At 48.1% G+C, this 24,267-nt stretch overlaps 1 protein-coding gene across 1 annotated transcript in view; it reads right to left on the bottom strand.

Annotated features, from left to right (window-relative positions):
• The window catches only part of LOC144790862 (uncharacterized), a 580,240-nt gene extending 556,190 nt beyond the window's left edge, over positions 1 to 24,050 (bottom strand). The window contains exon 1 of the mRNA XM_078665522.1: positions 23,938 to 24,050. Coding sequence (XP_078521648.1) covers positions 23,938 to 24,046 — 109 coding nt within the window. The 5' untranslated portion in view covers positions 24,047 to 24,050. The remainder of the gene's footprint in view (positions 1 to 23,937) is intronic.
• Positions 24,051 to 24,267: the final 217 nt, after the last annotated feature.

Raw genomic sequence — 24,267 nt, 5'->3', positions numbered from 1 at the left:
GGAAGCGGTCATTACACTCCTCCACAAGCCAGGCATAGACACAAAATTATGCAGTTCCTATAGACTCCTCTTGCTACTGAACTTTGACTACAAAATTTTGGCAAAAATGCTTGCCAACAGACTATCCTTAATGATAGATCAGATGATATCACCCGCCCAATCAGGCTTTATCCTGCACAGACCTACTGCACTAAATCTGCGCACTCTTCGCTACCCTCCACAGAATCAACCCCTCGCTCCCGGCTGTGGTAGTCCTATTGGACGACGAAAAAGCCTTTGATTCACTGGAGTAACCCTTTCTTAATGCCACGCTGTTAAGACTGGGTATACCACCTAGATTAATTTCAGTAATATCGCTGTTATACACGCGCCCCTCGTGTGAGATTGAACTGCTCTCTAATGCCCCCTTCACACCATTGAGGGGAACACAGCAGGAATGCCCCCTCTCCCCGTTGCTGTTTATCATAGCGATGGACCCCCTTGTACGACACATGCAAGATAATCACTCATACCTGGGAATACATTTTAAAACAGGCCTCTTTTTGTTGACTCTCTATGCTGACGACATCATCCTCAATGTGCGACATCCAGACGAGAACCTCAACTTGATTCTCCACAAAGTAACGCGCTACAGCGCCCTATCAGAACTGCACATACATTGGAGTAAATCCAAGACTTTTCCCCTGCCTGAGGCCCACCTCCACACGTAGCGCAGAATACCCACTAACATGGTGTGACAACTCAGTCAAATATTTAGGCATTCACATTCATGAAAACCCGTCACAGATCATTCAACTTAACTAGGGCCCAGCAATGACTGACAAGCGATAAAATAGAGCATTGGTTGAAACTACCCCTCTCGATGGCCGGGAGAACAGCCCTGATTAAAATGGTCGTTCTCCCACATTTTTTATATCTTTTCCAAAACATCCCAATACCGTTGTATAGAAGCTTTTTTGCCACTTTGGCACACAGTCCAGAGTCAGCTGGGAAGTCCTAACACTACCATATGAAAGAGGGAGATTTGGGATCCCTAACTTTTGACTATTATTTAATAGCACAATGCAGCTTTTCATGACACTGGTTTCATTCGGACGCCCGCATTCCTTATCCACGGCCCAAAGCTGACCTTGCGCATCCCACCCCGCTATCGGCTCTATTGCCGGTGGGCATGGCTCCTGACCCGCAGGATCTGCAACATTTCCACGGCTAGCTGGGCCTGGAAACAACTGACTCGGGCAACCGGGACGCAACCACTGTACTCATCATCCTTACCATTGGTAGGGAATTTATGGATTCCCATCACCCAGGAACAGACAGTAAAGCGCACCCTTAAAAAATTCGAACTGGAAACATTTGGGGACCTTTTCCCGAACAACCATATTTTTTTCTGTAGCAAAGACACCCGATTAAAGGAGGCTACGTTCATAGAACAGTTGCTATTATATCGATTGCAAAGAGCATTGAGATCGCAAATTCCTAGTTATCCCATTGAACCGTCGGATTTCCCACTGCTGACACTTCTTATTAACAACAGCAGTGGAGAACACCTTATGTCCAAAATGTATATGGCCGCAATAGCACTGTTTCCACCCCAGGATGAGAAGGTACGGCAGGCTTGGGAACAGGATTTGGGTTAACCCCTCACAGACACACAGTGGCATTACTGTTGTGCACAAACTCGCAGTCTCCTTTACCGACAAGCATAAGATACTACATTTCAAGTTCTTGCACTTGGCATATGTTACCCCAGCTTGGGTCCATCTCATGGATTCAGCCCGATTACACACCTGCCAAAGATGTGGAATCTTGATGCCAGATTTCACATATTTGACATGGACATGCGATAAGGTGGCCCACTTTTGGAAGCGGGTATTTGAGGAACTTTCACATATGATTGGTCAACCCACCCCCAAAACCCCTGATGACATTACTGGGATTTGTTAAGAACCTCCCCAAATCTCCAGAGAACTTTATCGCTGCTGTTAAGTCATTATACTTTGCCCCAACAGCAAAAATCCTGGTTAATGGTGCCCTTACGGAGCAGATATTTATTGCGCGAGGGACTCGTCAGGGATGCCCCCTGTCGCCCCTTTTTTTTTATTTGTATATCGAGCCTTTTGTTTGTGTGTTAAGATTAGATCCTGTAATTAAACCCTTTAAGATCGCGGACTTAGAATTGAAATTTGCATTGTATGCAGATGACCTGCTTATGTATACTTCAAACCCAGTAGAAGCCATACCTAGACTCATACATCTTGCAGAAGGCTTTGGCAAGATCTCTGGGTATTCCATAAATAAAGAAAAAACAGAAATTATGGAATGGAATCAGCAGGTAGAAACAGAAGGGAACAAGAATAAAAGGAGGTATTTAGGTGTTCAGTTAGTTAAGAAAATCGAAAACATCCCGAAAATTAACCTAGAAAGAGTCATAAAAGATACTAATGCCCTATTACAACGTTGGTCCTCTCTCCCCTTAAACATTTATGGGAGGGTAAACCTTTTGAAAATGATTATCCTTCCTAAAATTACATTTTTATTTAATTCAATCCCATTATCTTTTCCGTTATCTTTAATTAAAAAGCTTTAAGGAAAATTGGGAACATTCATTTGGAACTCTAAAAGCCCCCGAATAGCCTGGAAGAAATTAAGGAGAAGTTTAAAAATGGGAGGATTGGCGTTTCCTGATTTACTCCTTTATTGCCAAGCGTTTCATTGTAAACATTTTAGATTAATGGCCAGCCAGATGGACCAATCATCTATGGGTTTGTTATTTTCCGCCTTATTACAAGACATTCCACAGGGGTCTAGCCATTTTCTTTTCAAGTTTGGGGATTCAAAATTTTGAAAAAAAGTAAGATTGACGATTCTGAGGGCAGCCCGGAAAAATTGGGTATTTGTGAGGAAGAAGCTGAATATACCATATTATACATCGCAGGCCCCAATATGGGACTCACCAGGCCTTCCTGCCTGCCTAAATGACCATTTGTCATTACCGTTGAAACAGGCAGGGTTGATCTGTTGGGGTGATCTGCAGGAGGATGGGCGTCTTCTGAACTGGGACACGCTTTCAAACCTTACAGGGGGAACCCTCACCAGGTTTAAATTTTATCAGCTATCCGGGTGGTGGGCAGCCAGATCAAATAGACCCCTAGATAGCAAACCCCCCAACCCTAAATTTGATGCGGTACTGAGGGTTGGTAGGTGGAAGTCCCAAATATCTTTCTGGAATGCAGCAATGTTAGAGGATGAGGAAGTGACAGAAGCTGAGATAAGCAAACTATGGAGTAACGTTACTATTGATGATAGTGGAGCCCTTATGGACCTTTGGTATGATTCTTTTAACGTTTTAAAAGCGGTAATTAAGCCAGCAGCTTTAAAAAGAAACCACTTGTACACAATGTATAGGGCTTATATTACCCCAAAAAAACTGGCTAAATATTCTAACTTAGCACACAACTGTCCGAGATGTGGTTACCCAAATGCGGACGATGCATATGTTTGCTGAATGTCCTGAATTAGAAGAATACGGGGGCAAGATAAGAGATTTCTTAGAAAATGTTCTTTCGGTACCAATCACAATTTCTGTATCCACTAAACTATTAGGGCTTCTTCCAGGTTACCAGATAAATGATCTCCCCACAAAATTTGTTTTCTATGCTATGGTACTCGCAAGGCGTGAGATCTGTAGAGCCTGGAAGGATCCAATTCCCCCCACCTTCCCAAACTGTTTAAAGCAGATTGTGATGACAAGTAAGTCAGATATGGCGTGTGACTCTGGGAGTCGAGATAAGGTCTAGGCGGCCTTGGAGGCATGATAACCCGATGATTGGTATTCCAATGATTTAACCGGAGCCCTGTTGGTTCCCTGGACTCCTAAGTATATTGGGGCGCACACTGAGCGATGAAAAGGAGTATGGAAGGGAAGGCAGAGGCCACTTGAGGGCGCAGGCTTACCACTTTGCTTTTGGCCACAAAAAAAACAACTAGGGCCGGAATAGAACGACCAAAGCTCATTGAGGTGCCAGTATCCCATCAAGAGTTCCTTTTATGGTTTATGAGGATTACCAAAAGAAAAAAAAAAGAAAAAAAAAAAAAAAGAACCTCCCCAAATCCTCCAGACGTTTCGGCGCAATAGCACTCTTTCTCGCCAAGAGGGAAATCGCAATACACCGGGGTAGTAAGTATCCACCGATACTAAAGGGATGGATGTTTAGCTTGACATATTGCAAAATCAACAGCGAACTATATGCCCAACTCCAACCCCCATCATCTAGGCGGCTTGACATGGGGCAACCTTTCAAATCCTACTTATTAGCAAGAACCTGGGTAAGTTCAGAAACCAAATCAGAGCCTTCGCCAGAACATTGAAAGAGACAGTTAGTGGAGTATCCACACTCAATCTGTAATGGACACATGGAAAATGTTTATATCAAAAATGTGTTTGTTCATTTTTGGCTACTATGTAAATTGTGAACCTAAATTGTAATTAAAGGTGAAAATTATATAAAAAATAAAACAAATATTGGTGTCTGAGAATGGCCATACTGAACAGACTATATTTGACCTAATTGATACTCCTAATTGATACTCCTTCAGAGGCTTGTAACCAAACCTCTGAACAGCACCTCACAATTTTTGAACTCGTCTTCAGCACTCTTTCTAACCAACTGACACTCCCCTTTCCTCCTTTAACACCCTCGCAGTCCCTCAATCCCTCAGAGCACCCCTCAACCGCCACAAATCCTAACCCTCTCCCTAACATCAGTCCCCCCAACAACTACTACCCTGGCACCCTCACTTGAACTCTCTCCTACCGCAATCCTCTCCCCTCCACCGTTTCAAGCTACCTGCCCCATCCACTCCCTAATCCCCTCCACATCCCAAAGAATCACTCCGCTACCCCATGACACTCCTTCCCGCTATGACTCTCCCTTCTCACTAACTCCTAGACCACCTTCCAATCTGTCATCTCCCCCACTACCCCTCAAATACACCCCTCCTTATTCCCATACCCCTCAATTTGCGTCCACTCCTACACCGAACCACCTCCCCAGTACCCCTCCTCCCCCTCTAAACCGTCCCATAACTACTAAAACCCCCCCCTTGTCCTTGTCCTGGCCACTGCCTCCACAAATGAAACTTCTATGTCACCCTCACTCGAACCCTCCCTTGCCGCAAACCGGTCCCATCTCCTCACTCCAGCTCCCCTTCCCAACTACTCCCAACTTCCCTCCACCTCCCAGAGACTGACGCCACTCCCCCATGACACTCCCCCCATAAAGACACAGCCCCCTCCGCAACTCCGGTTTCACCCACTTCTCTGGAAACATCCCCCCCTTCTCCACCAACCGTCCCCTTCAAACCCCCATATCCCCAAATGACCATCCACTTCCTACACCCTATCACCACCCTAAAATCCCCACTCCCCTTATAAACCATCCCCTTACGACCGTTACCCCTCAGGTCCTGACCCCCCTCCTCTAACCTTTCACCCACCCACTACGCCGATAACACATCCCCTTTCACATCTCACATGCTCCCCTCACCTCCCCCCTTCCCCCTCTCCCACTCCAAACTTTCGCACGTCATTCCCATCCCTCCCTCCCACTACCGGGCCGTTCTACTCTACCCTCCCCTGGCCTCCCACACTCCTCTTTTAAACACAGACCCACCCTCATTATTCCCCCTTGATGAACCGCTCACTCCAAGATGTCAACCTCATCTCCCTAGTCACCCCGCCCCTAACCCCCCTCCACTCCCACCACCTCCACTTCCCTCCTTTTTAACCTCACCCAGACACTTTGTAACCTGGACGATAATCTTGTTACCCTAGCTACTGAACTTATCCTACTCAGAAAAGATTTTAATCAATTTACATCCTACAAACCCATATCCCGCCCCTCCTGGCCCCCTCCCCCATGTGCTAAGCCTCCAAAACACTTAGGGCCAGATGTAGGTAATTCATTTTTACCGATTCTAAAATACCGAATTTTACCGAATCGGCATCCAGGCCCATAGGAATGAATGGGAGTTACCGAATCGGTATTTACAGATTCGGAAAATACCGAATAGCACATTCGGTAACTCCCATTCATTCCTATGGGCATCCAGGCCCATAGGAATGAATGAGAGTTACCGAATCGGTAGGTAAATACCGACTCGGGGATACAAAAAAGCAAGCAGTTGAGCCACCAACCAATCAGGTGCTTCCACTCCACCCCTCAGCCAACCAACAGAGCAAGCAACCAATCCTGTGCATCCACCCCACCCCACAACCAGGAAGTGGCCACACCCAAGCAGGTGCAGAGTAACTGATCACCCAGGAGAGCAGTTACACACAGACAGGCTGTTGTTTAGCTGAGCTGTGCAGGACTAAGAAATGGAATCCCAGGACACCCAGAGGGAAGGTGCAGAGAGGAAGAGGAAGATGAAGTTCAGCACAGGTGAACTCCAGGTGCTGGTGGAGAAGGTTGTCGAGCACTACCCCAAAATCTTTGGAAAGCAGTCTCTGCAGGTAGCAGAGGCTGTGAAGAGGAACACCTGGCTGGGGATCCAGACCATAGTAAATGCAATAGGAGTGACAACCAGGGAAGTGGACGATCTGAAGAAGAGATGGTACGATCTGAGGATCATAACCAAAAAGAAATTGGCAGCAAGAAGCAAAGAGGCCAATGCAACTGGTGGTGGAAAGAACAGGGCACCTGCTCTCACGGATCTTGAAGAGCTCGTGGAGTCCACACTGGAGCCAGAGTGCGTTGTAGGAATTGGTGATGCAGACAGCTCAGCCCGAGCTGCATCAAAGAAAGGTAAGGGACATGTCCATCATTCCCCACCCCCTGCCTGTCTCCCTCCCCTAATGTGAATGTGTGTTGAGGTACTCCAGTACAGGCTTAAGTATCCACCTGCAATGCATGATGGTAGTTGTAGTTTTAAGTATTCACATCAGACCAGGCAACATGCAAGAATGTCAGGCATGCCACACAATACAAATAGAGAAAGGGGTGGACCAGGAAATAGTGCAAAATAAATGTGATTTATTATATGAATACACGGTGAAAGAACCACTAAGCCACTGTCCATATCTGTCCACAGGAGAGACTTCGCGCATGACAATGCAGGAGAGGGAGAAAAGGCCACCCCAAAGGGAGAGGAGTGAGGAAGCAGCCAGGGATGCACTGCCCAGCACAGCAACACCTCCAGCACCCTGCACACAAGCATCTCCCACAGCAGAGGCAGCCACCATGCAACTGCCATCATCTCCTCTGCTCTCTGACTCACCCCAACATGTGCCTCAACAACTTGCAACACCAGCAGACTCTGAGGTGTCAGAAATCTACAGGCCCAGGAGGCATGACGTTCCCCCGCAGAGAATCTTACAAACATCCTCTGATGAGGAAAGGGAGGGTGAAATACCAACAGAGTCAATGGCAGAAAATTCAGCTGGTCTTCCATCCACTCCTGTTACTGGAGGCACAAGACGCCGTAGGTTCCGGGAGGCAGGCTCCACTGGCCATGATGATGGTGTCTTCCGTGGCCTAGAGACAACAATGGTCAAGGTTCAGAGCCTGCAGGCGAAAGCTATTAGTGCAGTGCGCAGACAATACCATATGAATAAAAACTTTGACAACATGAACCGGGGGATAACATCAATGGCGGACAGCATGAGGGACATGGCCGATGGGGTCAGGGACATGTCACAGTGTGTGATGTCACTTTGTGATGAACTACACGAGGACCGCACCCAGAGGCTCAGGGAGAATCAGTATATGCAACAGCAGACAAGTCGCATGCACCGTCTTGCAACAGCGACTTCACTGCTGTGTCGCCGGTCTGTTGCTATGCAGGAAGGGCTGGTGCACTGCTGCACAGACCTAACAAGGGGGATGGGGCGATTCACTACAGCAATGGAAGTGCTGCTGACTAACCAGTCAGCCACCACAGGAGTGGAAGGTTTAGGGGAAACAGACAATACCAGAAGCAGGAGCAGCACCCCTATCCCAGAAATACGGAGGAGCAGCAAACGCCAGACTACAGGCGCTGGCACAGCAGACAATGATCATGCCCAACCACAGGCATCACGCAGTGCAGTGCATGGGTGCAGGCAGTAAGGCAGGCAATTTGAGTGGACATGTGAGGGTGAGGTAACCCCTGTCCGCACAGTTGTGCTAGGCACACTTAGGATGTAAAAAATATGTCTTCATGAATGAACCGTAGTGCCAAATAAACTACGTTTACTGCATTTAAACCCTTGCTGTATATCTCTACTTACTCAAAACTAGTTGTGTGTGATCTCTGCCCGTCTCTGTCTGCCGTCTGTCGGTGTTGGTACTCCTACTGTGTTGGCTGCAGGTAGTGCCTGGTCATCGTCATGGTCTTCATAGTCGCTCAATTCCATCTCGGTGCCCTTCTTAGTAGCGAGGTTGTGCAACATGGCACAAGTTGCAATGATCTTACAGCATATGAGTGGTGAGTACTGCCGTGCCCCTCCACTTTTGTGGAGGCAGCGGAACCTGCTCTTCAGAAGGCCAAAGGTGCGCTCAACGATGTTCCGGGTTGATTTATGGGCAACATTGTATCGTCTCTGGCTGGGGGTCGTGGGGTTGAGGTAGGGTGTCAGGACGAAGGAACGGAGGGCATAAGCACTATCCCCTAATGTGAAATGAGAAAACAATTACTCACAGGCACACATTTACATATTTCTGCATTATCTATCAAAGGAGTGTCACACAGTAATTTACCTAGCAGGTATCCTTCGCCAAATTCCCCTGCTGTCAGGCGGGTGTATATCCCACTGTTTTGGAAGATGTAGGAGTCGTGGGTGCTTCCCGGTTACCTGGCCGCTATGTCTGTGATCATGTACTTGGCATCACAGATCACTTGTACATTTATTGTGTGAGATGACTTCCGGTTCGTGTAAATGTGCTCAGTGGCAGCAGGTGGGCATATTGGGATGTGGGTCCCATCAATGCAGCCAATCACGTGTGGAAAATTTGCCATTAGGTAGAAGTCAGTCTTGGTCCTGAGCAGGTCCGCATCAGTGTACGGGAAGCAGATGTAAGGCTCCATTCTTTCCATCATGGCATCCAGGAACTTCCTGAAGAAGCGGGACAGGCAGCTCTGGGACACCCCACCTACCGCAGCAACAACACTCTGGTAACTGCCAGATGCCAGCAGGTGTATGCTACAGAGCACCTGTACATGGGGTGGGATGGCGTGCGCCCTTGGTGTAGGGTGCTCCAGGAGTGGGTGCAGGTCCCTAATCAGATCCAGGATGGTTTCTGGGTGCAGCCTGTACCTTTGCAGGATCTCTGGCTCGGTCAGTTGGAAGAGTGTGATCCTCTGCCTGTAGACCTGCTCCTCCCTTCTCCATTCCCTCTCTCCTGCAGCCTGCAGCCGTAGCCGCTTTGCTATGACGTAGAATGCCGCCAATTCTGGTAACACTGTTGCATTTTGGGACCCTATTTTATAGCCTGCACCTGGTTACCACCTGCTTTCAATCCATGCTAATTACCGACTCTTAAATACCGAATTTGTAGCAAATTCGGTATTTTAGGGGTCACCTACATCTCAAAAGTCTTATTTTTCCATTTCTTATTTTCCGATTCGGTAAATTTACCGATTCGGAATGTTTTCCGATTCGGAAAATGTAACGATTCTGAATTTTTACCGACTCGGTATTTTTACAGACTCGGTAATTCTAACGATTTGGAGAATTTTCAGATTCTGTATTTTTTGTGTGCCCTACATCTCAATGTCCAAATACCGGTCGGTAACAGGAAAAATTACCGATTTTCGGCCGTTACCGACCGGTATTTGGCTACCTACATCTGGCCCCAAGATCCCAAACATGGGTCAACAACGCCACTCCTCACCCGCTCTCATAGACCCCTTCGTACCTCTAACACCTAATCCGCCCTTGACCTTTCTGCCCTCTGCCTCACCTACCTTAATGACACCCACCTAAAGAATCTCCCACCCCTCACTCTAAAATCCCTGTATTTTTGGGGACCAGCAGAACCCCTGAGCCTCTTTGCTCCCCCAGACTCCCCCCAACTCACCAGTATTCAATTACCCCCCCTCCCTATCACCAACCCCAAACCCCTTACCTGCATGCTCGTAAACTGCTGTTCAGCTGTCCGATATGCGACCAAAATCTCAGAAAACATTCTTAATGAAGGTACCAACATCGCATTCCTCACGGAAACCTGGCTCAAAGACCATTTGACACCCATCATCGACTTTCTGACCCCCCTGGCTACTCTATCATCAGAAGAGACATACCTGAAAAAATAGGGGGTGGCCTAGCAATCATTTTTAAAGAAAAACTACAACTCTCCCCCATTAATTACACTGATTACCCAACCTTTGAATACTTAGGCGCCAAACTCAAAATGAAATGCTCCCCCAATACGACTGCATAACATCTATCATCCCCCGGTAAACCCCTTGCCTTTGCAGAAGAATTCTCCGACCTTCTAACTAAATCGTCACTCTCCAGCTCCAAAAACCTCTTCCTAGGAGATCTTAACCCCCACTGGAACGAACCTGATGACATTTCTTTTGTCGAATGCAGCCGCCAGAACCACGCCTCTCGCCGTCGGACCGTTAGAGTACTTTACAACAGTTTTAGGAGGAACTTAAAAGGAAGGAATTTCCCCATATCAGGAGGAAGTTGCCATGACCAGAAGGCATATTTACATCCATACAGCTAATTATCAGCTTCCATCGAGCTAACTATCAGTCCTATGATAATACAGACAGCAAGAAGGCCAATCCTTTTCATCTTTTATACCAGACCCGGTTTATTTTAACGACAGATTTATACGTAACATGATGCACTAATCTGATACAACGGCATGTTCTGAGACCCGATAAGATGTCCATCATTCCGATACTTTTTAATCAGAGGAAAAGCAAGAAGAAAGAAATAATTTGAGCCATTCATGCTCCTAGTTTAATCATATCGTCTTTACATAAATTCATTTATTAAAAAACACGTGGCTCCTCCAGAAGAAGGCGCTGGTCGCCGAAACGCGCGTCGAGAACAATTGTGCCACTCTTAACTCATGAATTATTTTTATGATAAGTCAATAAGTGTGTGTTGTATTTAGTTCGTTTTTTTATGTACAGTGATTTATTGATTTGGTTATGATTTTTTTATGTATATGAAATTAATGTCCCTTTTAATATAATTGTTAATAAATATCAGAATGTGAATCCATTGGTAGCTCTTTTTCCTTTAATATTTCCATATTTATCATTTAACTTTAGCTATGATTGCCTAGGTTGTTTCTTGTCGATTGTTGACCCGGCAATCAACCTCATCAATAATCTCCTTGAGATTAGCGACCTCAAATAACTTTGCCTCTCCCCTACCCACACCAAAGGAGCTATCCTAGACGCAATCATCTCCAACCCAGATCTTACATCCCTATCCAACATCATTCCCATCGACTGATCTGACCACCATCTCATTCTGTTCACAATACCGCCCCCTGCCCCTCCTAACCCTATAAAAACCAACAAAACTACAATTGTAACCAGAAATTTTAAACAAATCCCACCTGGCGCACTGGAACATAACCTCCAATCCCAACTTAGTCTCATCCCCCCCTCTTCTAATGCAAATGAACTCACGGAACATTCCAACAATAGTGTATCGGAGGTGTTAGACCAACTTGCCCCTCTGAAAAATAAAACATTAAAAAAAGCCCACTCTAAAGCATGGTTTACCCTAGACCTTAATAAAGAAAGACGCTCGCAGAGACTGGCGGAATGAACGTGGAGACAACATCCCTCCCCATCCCATCTTGCCCTCCTTAGATCTGCGAGATCCTCCTATAAGAAACACATCTTTTCAGAGAAAGCGTCATTTGGTCGTCTACAACTCTCTCGCGCAAAAATCAGACCTAGCGAACTGTTCAACATTATTAGAAATCACCCCCGCGCCGCACGCCCACCAGCTGCTGCGTGTGCCCCCTGCCGCCCTCTGCCTCGCTGCTGCCTCGTTGCCGGCTCCCGCCGCTGCGAGTGGTTTTTGTATTGTTTTGACGGATATTTGTGCTTGTCTGTGTTAACCTTGTTTTTCCCTGCTGTTGCGTCCATCTGTGCCTGTTTTGACGGATATTTGTGCTTGTCTGTGTTAACCTTGTTTTTCCCTGCTGTTGCGTCCATCTGTGCCTGTTTTGACGGATATTTGTGCTTGTCTGTGTCAACCTTGTTCTTTCCTACTGTTGCGTTCATTTGTGCCTGTATTTTTATTTTTATTGCATTGTATTTCCTCCGTGTTGCCCTCCTTCCTTGTTGCCCGCCTACCGCCTACCTCGACGCCCCCCGCCCTCCCTTTCCCGCCACCGCCGCTTGGCCCCGCCCCTTTCTGCCTTCTGTAACCCTCCCCGCTCCCGCCTCCCAGCTGCTCCGCCCACCCGCGCACCTGGCCTTAAATGGCGACCGTGCGACGCAGGTGAGTGTGACCCACTTGTGGGACACCCCCGCGCCGCACGGCCACCAGCTGCTGCGTGTGCCCCCTGCCGCCCTCTGCCTCGCTGCTGCCTCGTTGCCGGCTCCCGCCGCTGCGAGTGGTTTTTGTATTGTTTTGACGGATATTTGTGCTTGTCTGTGTTAACCTTGTTTTTCCCTGCTGTTGCGTCCATCTGTGCCTGTTTTGACGGATATTTGTGCTTGTCTGTGTTAACCTTGTTTTTCCCTGCTGTTGCGTCCATCTGTGCCTGTTTTGACGGATATTTGTGCTTGTCTGTGTCAACCTTGTTCTTTCCTACTGTTGCGTTCATTTGTGCCTGTATTTTTATTTTTATTGCATTGTATTTCCTCCGTGTTGCCCTCCTTCCTTGTTGCCCGCCTACCGCCTACCTCGACGCCCCCCGCCCTCCCTTTCCCGCCACCGCCGCTTGGCCCCGCCCCTTTCTGCCTTCTGTAACCCTCCCCGCTCCCGCCTCCCAGCTGCTCCGCCCACCCGCGCACTTCGCCTTAAATGGCGACCGTGCGAACGCGCAGCGGTCACGCGCAGCGGGCGCGCCGATTGTGCGCCGAAGGCGCGCCAAAGGTAAGCCCGTCTGCGCCCGTCCGCGACCGGACCGCGCCCAGTGCCAGGACCCCTGGCCCCCACCGACGGAAGCCGACCCGACGAATCTACAGCGCCGCCGACCTCATCGCACTCAACACCGGCCACATCCCAGGATGTCACCGAGCCGCCCCTAAGCACACCCACGGACCCTTCAGCTGCCTCGCCTGCAAATTCACCTGCATCCGGACCTTCCCTGCACCCGCCAAGCCGAACTCCAGCAGCACCCACCTCAAGTGCATCCTGCTCAACACCCGCTCCGTCCACAGACACGCCGTAGAACTCTGGAACCTGCTCGACACCACCGCCCCCGACGTTGCCTTCATCACCGAGACCTGGATGAACGCCTCCTCAGCCCCAGACATCGCCATCGCCATCCCAGAGGGCTACAAGATCACCCGGAGGGACCGCGACAACCAGACCGGAGGAGGCATCGCCATCATCCACAGAGACACCATCCGCATCACGACCAACACCGACGACACCCTCACCACCGCTGAACACCTGCACTTCCAGATCCACACCAACCCGAAGACCACCCTCAGAGGCACCCTGATCTACCGACCCCCGGGACCGCGCTCACGATTCAGCGAGGACATCGCCGACTTCGTCAGCCCGCACGCTCTCCCCTCCGCCGACTACATCCTCCTGGGGGACCTCAACTTCCACCTGGAGAACAACAACGACCGCAACACCATCACCCTGCTCGACAACCTCGACAACCTCGGACTCAAGCAACTAGTGACCACCCCCACCCACCTCGCCGGACACACACTCGACGCCGTCTTCTCATCCAGCAAAGACGTCACCTTCAGCCACGCAACAGGACTCCACTGGACGGACCACAGCTGCGTCCACTTCACCTTCAGAAGAACGACGATCCACCACCTCCAGCAACAGGTTGCTCGAAGAAGCTGGAACAAGATCACAGCCGACCAGCTCACCGCCTCCCTGAGCCAGCACCCTCTCGCCAACTCAGCGAACCCCAGCCAGGCCGCCGACAACCTCACGAAGTGGATCAGCAACTGCGCGGACGAACTCGCCCCTCTGAGGACCCCGCCCAGCAGATCCTGCAGCAGAAAAACACCATGGTTCACCGACGAACTCAAGTGCTCCAAGAAGAACTGTCGAGCCCTCGAGAAAGCCTGGAGAAGGGAACCAACGACGGACAACATGACCACCCTCAAGCTCGCCACCCGGAAACACCACCAACTGATCCGCGCCACCAAGAAAAATGCATACAAGGACCGGCTGGACAACAACGCACACAACTGCAAGGAACTCTTCAACATCGTGAAAGAGCTCTCCAACCCCAACGCCGGAAACAACGACATCACCCCGTCGCAAGACCTCTGCAACTCCCTCGCGTCCTACTTCCACAACAAGATCACGGACATACACAACAGCTTCAACAACCAACCAACGCAAGCCACAACCGCAACGACGCCACCATCCACCACCCTCCGCACCTGGACCCCGATCAGCACCGAAGACACCATCCGCACCATGAACTCCATCCATTCCGGATCTCCGACTGACCCCTGCCCTCACCACGTCTTCAACAAGGCCGACGCTGTCCTCGCACCCCACCTGCGGGACATCATCAACACCTCCTTCGACTCCGCCACCTTCCCTGAGAGCTGGAAGCACGCCGAACTCAGCGCTCTCCTCAAGAAACCCACAGCAGACCCCACCGACCTCAAGAACTACCGTCCCATCTCGCTCCTCCCGTTCCCGGCCAAAGTCATCGAGAAGACCGTCAACAAACAGCTGGCCGCCTTCCTCGAGACGAATGGATCCCTCGACCCCTCACAGTCCGGCTTCCGAGCGAACCACAGCACCGAGACCGCCCTCATCGCCGCCACCGACGACCTTCGAACTCTGATGGACAACGGAGAAACAGCGGCCCTCATCCTCCTGGACCTCTCCGCGGCTTTCGACACTGTCTGCCACCGCACCCTAGTACAGCGCCTCAGCAACATCGGAATCCAGGAGAAGGCACTGGAATGGATCACCTCCTTCCTCGACGGAAGAACACAAAGAGTCCGCCTACCACCGTACAAGTCAGAGGCCACCAAAGTCATCTGCGGCGTACCCCAAGGATCCTCGCTGAGCCCAACCCTCTTCAACGTCTACATGAGCCCCCTCGCGGCCATCGCACGCCAACACAACCTGAACATCATCTCCTACGCCGACGACACCCAGCTGATCCTCTCCCTGACCAACGACCCCGCCACCGCCAGAGCCAACCTGCACGAAGGGATGAGAGACGTAGCCGAATGGATGACGACCAGCCGCCTGAAACTGAACTCAGACAAGACGGAGGTCCTCATCCTGGGCTCCACGCCCTCCGCCTGGGACGACTCCTGGTGGCCCCCCGCCCTGGGCACCGCACCCAAACCGACGGACCACGCACGCAACCTGGGCTTCATCCTGGACTCCTCCCTCTCCATGACCAGACAAGTCAACGCCGTCTCCTCGTCATGCTTCAACATCCTGCGCATGCTACGTAAGATCTTCCGGTGGATCCCCACCGAGACGAGGAAGACGGTCACCCAAGCCCTCGTCACCAGCCGACTGGACTACGGCAACGCCCTCTACGCCGGAACCACTGCCAAACTCCAGAAGAGACTCCAGCGGATCCAGAACGCCTCGGCGAGACTCATCCTCGACATCCCCCGACGCAGCCACATCTCCGGACACCTGAGAGATCTGCACTGGCTCCCGGTCAACAAGAGAATCACCTTCCGGCTCCTCACCCACGCGCACAAAGCCCTACACGACCAAGGCCCGAGCTACCTCAACAACCGGATCAACTTCTACACTCCCAAGCGCCTCCTCAGATCAACCAACCACGCCCTCGCCGCCGTCCCCCGCATCCGAAGAGCGACAACAGGAGGAAGATCCTTCTCCTACCTGGCCGCCAAGACCTGGAACTCACTTCCGACCAATCTGCGCCTGACCCAAGACCACCTCTCCTTCAGGAAAAAGCTCAAGACCTGGCTGTTCGAGCAGTAGCGGCACCCCCCCCCCTCCCAGCGCCTTGAGACCCTACGGGTGAGTAGTGCGCTCTACAAATGACCTGATTGATTGATTGATTGAACCACCCCTGCACCCCTTAACCTGGTGGCCTCCATTAACAAATGCGAAGAAATTGCCAACTTTTTCTGTGAAAAAAACGCAAAAATAGACCGCACTTTCCTCGATACTCTGCCCTTGCTCACCCCTCTACCTCCCCTGACTACTTCACCTCTTCCACCACTCCCCTTGAACATATCCCTGACTGCCCCAGGCCCCCTCCCTTCTCTTACCCCTCGGGAACCCATTTCCCTTCCGCTTAAAAATAACGCTTCATGGCATAATTTCCACCAGGTCTCTGAACAGGATGTCTTCAACATTTTAGCCAAAATCAAAACTTCCTCCGACATCAAAGACCCTCTCCCCTTTGCACTCATCCAAGATCTCAAACATGTCATCGTCCCCTACTGGACCAACATCATCAACGTCTCGCTCTCAACAAGGAGTGTGCCCATCTCCCTTCAACTCGGGCAAATCACTCCCATCCCCAAAAATCCCAAAGCTGACCCCAACTACCCTAATAATCTCCGCCCCATCTCCAACCTCCCACCAAAGCCCTGGAACAATGCGCCCTTCTCCAACTGGACAAACACATTGACTCGTTCAACCTGCTTGACCCCCTTCAATCTGGCCTCCGCAAAGGTTGCAGCAGGGAACCTGAACTTCTCAACATAGTCGATGATATTCACTTAGCCCTGGACAAGGGCAAGACCTACCTACACATCCTTCTTGACCTTTCCACAGCATTTGACACAGTCTACCACCCAACCCTACTCAACACACTCAAAAAATGCTTCAGCCTCAGTGACACTGTCCTTAACTGGTTCACCTCCTACTTCCAACATGAACCCAACAAATTAAAATCCCAAACTGCCTCTCTAGCCCAACCTCTGTCTCCCTTGGTGTCCCTCAAGGCTCCATCCTCTCTCCCGCTCTCTTTAACCTATTTATGGAACCCCTTACCCGGATACTCAAACAAGAAAAAATCAACTACCACCTATACGCTGATGACACCCAATCTATACTAATATAATAAAGAGAGAGCCCAAACCTTTGAGGCGGGTAATCTCAGGAGCCACAGCACCAATCACAACACCCAATACAGCGTTGGAAAGGGCAGTTGCAGCAGAAGGACATAGGCTATGCAGACGCCCACCATATACATTTAAAAGGTAAAAGAACCGTGCCATCAAAGTAGTCCCTTGTGGGTGTGTCTGCGTTGTGCTGTGGGCGTGTGCTGTGGGCGTGACAAACGCTGGGGGCGTGTGGTACGTTCTGCCCTTCATGCCATGTCTCATATTGTGTACTAATCCCACCCTGCTCCCTTTAAATACCCCTGCACCCCATAATCATAACCCACCCTTACTCCTTAAAATACCCCAACACCCTTAAACACTAATCCATCTTAACCCTATAAAAATACCCTGTATCCCAAAACCCAAACCTATCCTTAAACCCTAAAAATACCCCTGTACCCCAAAACACAAACCTAGCCCTGAACCCTATAAATACCCCTCTACCTCAAAATCCAAACCTACTCCTGAACCCTAAAAATACCCCTGTACCCCAAAACCCAAACCTAGCCCTGAACCCTAAAAATACCACTGTACCCCAAAACCACCTCTGAACCCTAAAATACCCCTGTACCGCAAAACCCAAACCTAGCCCTGAACCCTTAAAATACCCCTGTACCCCAAAACCCAAACCTCGCCCTGAACCCTAAAATACCCCTGTACCCCAAAACCCAAACCTAGCCCTGAACGCTAAATATACCCCTGTACCTCAAAATCCAAACCTAGCCCTGAACCCTTAAAATACTCCTGTACCCCAAACCCAAACCTACCCATGAACCCTAAAAATACCCCTGTACCCCAAAACCCAAACCTAGCCCTGAACCCTAAAATACCCCTGTACCCCAAAACCAAAACCTAGCCCTGAACCCTAAAAACACCCCTGTACCTCAAAACCCAAACCTACCCCTGAACATTAAAAATACCCCTATACCCCAAAACCCAAACCCAGCCCTGAACCCTAAAAATACCCCTGTACCCCAAAACCCATACCTATCCCTAAAACCTAAAACTACCCCTGTACCCCATAACTTAAAACTATATCTGAACCCTTAAAATACCCAAACACCCCAAAACATGTACCTCAGTACCCCAAAACATATACCCCTATACCCATACTTACCTTATCCAAACATAAAAAAAAAACTTTCTTTTACCATTCATGCATTTACAATGAATTTCATTGTAAATGTATGCGTGGTAAAAGCATATAAATTGTAATGTCATGCGTTATAATGTCATTGCGGAGTCATGGTACTTTCGTAATGAAAGTATGCTGAGTGATGGTATGCGGAAAGAAAGTTGTGGAATAATGGGTGTTTACCCTCCCCCGGTAAGTACATTGGTGGCATGGCGGCCCACATCTCCAGCAACATACTCATATTTTTTCACCATCCATTTGAAAAATGCACAGGTCTCTCTCATTGATGGCCAGCACCGACATACACTTTTAGACACACCTCCCGCCACAAGTTCTAGAATTGCGAACTTTAGAGCTGGGGAGCTACGTTCGAATCTCGGCATCAGCTCAACATCCTGGGATTCCAGGCAAATCGCTTTGTCTTCCCGTGCCTACCACAAATGAATGTGTTCTTCTGTAATATAAATTGTGCTCATGCCATGTTGTCGAGTTCGCGCTATATAATTATTGCAAGGAAAAATAAAGTAGGGAAACTCGAGTTCACACACTACTGAATGCGCACTCTTAAGTGCATCAGCAGTGCACTGTGAATCGGAGCGTTTCACAGGCCTGTCACAGATAACAAATGCTATCAAAACGAAATTCTACAAAACAATATACTACTGGCCGGCAGCAATTCCTACCCGGACAACGTCGTGACGGGATGCTAGTTGTACTATAAAATTAAATCCCATGCTGATATCCTGCACCTGAACACAGGCTTAACCAAGATCCAAACCTGGTTCCACAACAATCATCTGACACTCAACCCTAGGAAAACGGAGATCATCCTCTTCTCTGCCAAAAACAACCCTCTCCCCATTCAATCTTGGATCGGATTGCTGACCTTAACACACTAAACTGCACTCTCCCCCTCGCTGATTCGGTTAAATCACTCGGCATCACCATCAACAATAAACTCACACTGAATTCCCATGTTAAAAACTCAGCAAAAAGCGCACTCTTCACTCTCTGGCACCTCAAAAAAAATCAAACTTTTTATCCCAGCTGAAGACTTCCAATTAATTATCCAGTCTCTTGTTCTAACCAAAATCGACTATGGAAACGCCCTTCTCTCTGGCACCCCCAATATCCACCTGGCCCCCATCAAATCCGTTCTCAACCTCACTACCAGACTAACAACTGTAAACGTTTTGACCACATCTCCCCTGCCCTCAAGTCCCTCAAGTGGCTCCCCATTGAAAGCAGATCCTCAAAATAATATTGCCTGTATTACACACAAAGCCCTTTACCAGAAGACCCAATCCTACCTCACAACTATACTTAAACAAGCATTTACAATGCAACGGTCTCAGCATTGCAAAAGTTAGAGCTATTAGCATTGTAAATGAACGCGAGTTTAAGGTCTTGACATTGTAAATGACCAGGTCTTTTATTTATGTTTTAAAAACCAAAACATAAATAAAAGTCATTGTCATTTACAATGCCAATAGCTCAAATTCGCCTAATGTGTATGGCAAACTACAGTAGCCTCCTGACGAGTGCCCTTTCACTTAATTTTTTACAAATGAAAGCCCTGGGGTTTTTTTTTTTACAAATTAAGCACGGGTGGTGTCCGTGTGTGCATGGGAGTGGTGGTGTCCTTGTGTGCATGGCAGTAGTGGTGTCCGTCTGTGTATGGCAGTGGTGGTGTCCGTGTGTGCACGGCAGTGGTGGTGTCCGTGTGTGCACGGCAGTGGTGGTGTCCGTGTGTGCACGGCAGTGGTGGTGTGCGTGTGTGCACGGCAGTGGTGGTGTGCGTGTGTGCACGGCAGTGGTGGTGTCCGTGTGTGCACGGCAGTGGTGGTGTCCGTGTGTGCACGGCTGTGGTGGTGTCCGTGTGTGCATGGCAGTGGTGGTGTCCGTGTGTGCAAGGCTGTGGTGGTGTCCGTGTGTGCACGGCAGTTGTGGTGTCCGTGTGTGCACGGCAGTGGTGGTGTCCGTGTGTTATAGCCGAGCCCTAAAAAGCTGGCTGTGCCCGAACACTGAGAAGCACCAACACTCTCCTTCTCATACCCCCCATGTAAAAAAAACAGCCTCAAAGTCCTGCTGCTTCTCTGGCAAGGCCCCAACCATTTGGAATGCCCTCCCCAAAGACCTTCAATGCAACCCCTCCTATTCCAGATTCAAAATAGACCTTAAAATTCATCTGCTCACTAAATTTTGGGGAAACTAAATCCCGGATCTCCTTTCTGACTACCTCTCCTCCTCCCTCCTTAAGCCTTCCCGCCTTCCCAATTCACTCACCCACTCCCCCTTTCTCTTGTCGCCTCCCTCTCCCCCTCCCCCTCACTTTACCACCTGCTACCTGTTAAGCCACCCAGTTACCACCTCATAGGGTGTATGATTGTAGAATTGATTTGAACCCAGGGACTATCCTACCGGGCAGCAGGATTTACGTACTCACCGAATCTGAGATGCAGTACTTAAGAAAATATATAGACAAACTGCTAGAACTAGGTTTCATTAGACATTCAACGCCTCCTGTCTCCTCTCCTCTTTTTTTTGTAGCCAAGAGATAAGGCGTTCTCAGGGCTTGCATAGACTATCACACAGTCAATAAAGCTACAATCAAGAATCGTTATCCCTTACCACTGATTCCAGTGCTATTAGACCAGGTGAAAGGTTGCACTATTTGCACCAAACTAGATCTTCATGGTGCTTACCATCTCATTAGTGTAAAAGAAGACGATGAGTGGAAGACTGCCTTTCGCACCAAATTCGGTCTTTTTGAATATACAGTTATGCAATTCGGTTTGTGCAATGCCCCAGCAGCATTCCAGTGCTTATAAATTAAGTACCCAATGACTTCCTAGATGTCTGTGTGATTGTCTATATCAATGATATTTTGATTTTCTCTAAAACTGAACAGAAACACAGTCATCATGTACAATCTATTTTGGCGAGGCTCAGAGAACATTCTCTGTATGCGAAATTAGAGAAATATGTTTATCATGTGAGGTCTGTAGAGGTTCTTGGATATTTCCTTTCACCTGAAGGCATCACAGTGGACCCTAAAAAGGTGGAAGCAATCCTTAATTGGCCCCCTTCGAGGTCTGTAAGAGAAATTCAGCGAGTCCTAGGATTTGCTAATTTCTACAGACGGTTCATAGCAAACTTCTCTGAGATAGTGATGCCTATTACTCAATTGTTGTAAAAAGGACACGTATTTCAGTGGACAGAAAAAGCAGAAAGACCCTTCCAAAGTCTCAAAACTGCATTCACCACAGCACCCATCCTCTCTCACCCAGACCCTAATCAACCATTTTCTGTTGAGGCAGACGCTTCAAAAAAAAGCACCAGAAGGGATATTGTTACTAAAAGATCCAAAAACAGGACTCCTACATCCTTCAGCCTATTACTCGCGAAAACTCATTCAAGCAGAACAAAATTACATTGTTGCAGAACACAAACTCTTGGCTATTAAGGCTGTTTTTATCGAATAGAGACAATCTGTTAGGAGCTAAACATATCATTACAATCTTCACTGATCACAAGAACTTCAAGTTCTTTACTCAAGTGAAAGCCCTCACTTCGAGACAAATGAGATAGCTACACTTTTTTAGTGAATTTGACTTCCTCATGACATACGGCCCGGGACAGAAACAAATACTATATGATACCTTGTCCAGGCTAGATGAAAAAGATAACAAAGATAATTGTTCTTTACCACAAAGTAAAATCCCTGTTAATAAAGCTGTGGCTATAATACAGACAGAAGTTAAAAAAGGAATCTCTAAACATTGATAGGAAAACATGGCTACAGAAGGCACATAACTCAATAAGAGAAGTATATATTTTCCATAACCACAAATTATTCATTCGTCAAGAAAAGATGAAGCAACAAATCCTGGCCTGGCCTTATGATTCCGGTATCACAGGACATCCAGATATGCATAAAACACTGGAGTTATGTTTAAGGAACTTCTGGTGGGCTAATATCCAAAAGGATGTACAGGAATATGTTAAATCTTGTCCCACATGTGCTCGTAACAAATCACAACACATAGCTACAGCCGGTCTGTTACATTCTCTACCTGTGCCATCTACACCTTGGCATACTATTAGTGTAGACTTCCTTACCGACTTGCCAAAATCACATTCTAGTGGTAGTGGACATGCTTTCCAAAACTAACCATTGCATTCCATTGAAGAAACTACCCACAGCAATAGAATTTAGTGATATCTTTCTCCACTAAATTGTCAAGTTACATGGTCTCCCAAGTGAAATAGTTTCTGATAGGGGCCCCCAATTCAGGTCAAAGTTTTGGAAAACCTTATGTGCAACATTGGGAATTGAAGTAACACTATCTTCTGCTTTGCATTCGCATACGAATGATCATAGTGAAAAAGAAAACCAGTGTCTTGAACAAAGTCTATGGTGTTTAACATTCATCCTTACTTCTCAATGGGACCAAGCTGTTCCGTTAGCTGAATTTTCATACAACAATAGCACTCGTTCTGCTCTGGGTTGTTCTCCTTTTTATTTTCTAACGATTTTCCACCCACATTCGATTCCAGTCTTTCCCCCATCATCTGCCAATATCATGCCTTCAGTCTCAGAAAGGCTAAACCAGTTACAGACCATACACCACAAAGCACGAAAAAAGCCTACCCCAAAATAAAATCAACACCAAAATACTGGCTGACAAACACAGAACTCCTGAGCCGGTTTACATAAGGGGTAACCTAGTCTGGTTGTCCACTCATAACATCCACCTAGATGGACCCAAGAAATTGCAGCCTTGATTTATAGGCCCTTTTCCTATTAAGCAGATCCTGAATCCAGTCACCATAAAACTAAGCTTACCAGAGGAATATTCAAAACATCCTGTGTTCCATCTATCTCTCATTAAACCCTTCCACTCTATGACATGTAAAGACAATGCTCCACCTCCTGTCATAATAAACAATCATCCAGAGTATGAATACAACACATTCTTGATTCTAAAAGAATATGGGGCAAATTATTTTACTTAGTAGATTGGAAGGGTTATGAAGCCTCCGAACGCTCATAGGAACCTGCGCCCTATATTCATTCCCCTACACTAGTCCGACGTGTCCATGTTCTGCATCCAGACAAACTACACCTGGTAAAAAGGCCTTTGGGGGGGCTGTCATGGGTCTAGCCACTGCCCAGCTCTCCTGGCAGTGATCTATAACATGGGATATACATCACACTTAAGTTGTTTATTGCATGCCAAGTATTGTCCTGAATAACATTATTATATGCAAGTATTGTCCCTGAAAAACATAATGTATACACATGAAGTTCTGAACTGGTTAAAAACACTGAGCACAATCCGTGTATTAAAAGGAACAAGCTACCTAAGTTAGGAACACGAGTTGCATACATGGGTATGCTAATGCGAGAGGCATCGGCATTTTCCTTCCACACGCGGGCACGTGTAAACTGACCAAAAACGTGCCACACTTGTAGAAGAACAACAGCAGATGGAAGGAAGGGTATTGAAACCGCTCCCTCCTTTGAGACTCACTTAGCCTCGTTGATCGGCTCCACTTACCTGGTGGTGTCTCTTCCGCTCCTTCCCTCTCTTGTCCTCTGATTTGCTGCTTTTCCGGCTGGTGTTGTCCCCAATGCCCTCCTTCTTCCTTTTTCTTGGCTGGGAGCATCGGACCCTGTAAAAGAAACCCAAAAAGTACCAAAAGGATGTGAAACGATCGTACACCCAAGTTAGTTAAAACAGGAGATTCCCTTGCATCGCATTCCGGTAAGCTTTAAAACTCTTCCTGTATTTTTTTTTTAAAAACAGATTTTATTGATAGATCACATAAAAATCGCACAGCTCTGTTCCCCAGAGACAACTGCTAATCATGTAGATATACATAACGCA

This window comes from Lissotriton helveticus, chromosome 11 (genome assembly GCF_964261635.1).
Source record: "Lissotriton helveticus chromosome 11, aLisHel1.1, whole genome shotgun sequence".
NCBI classification, from domain to species: Eukaryota; Metazoa; Chordata; class Amphibia; order Caudata; family Salamandridae; genus Lissotriton; species Lissotriton helveticus.
Note: the sequence above shows the minus strand (reverse complement) of the source record. Positions and strands in the feature narration are given on the sequence as shown.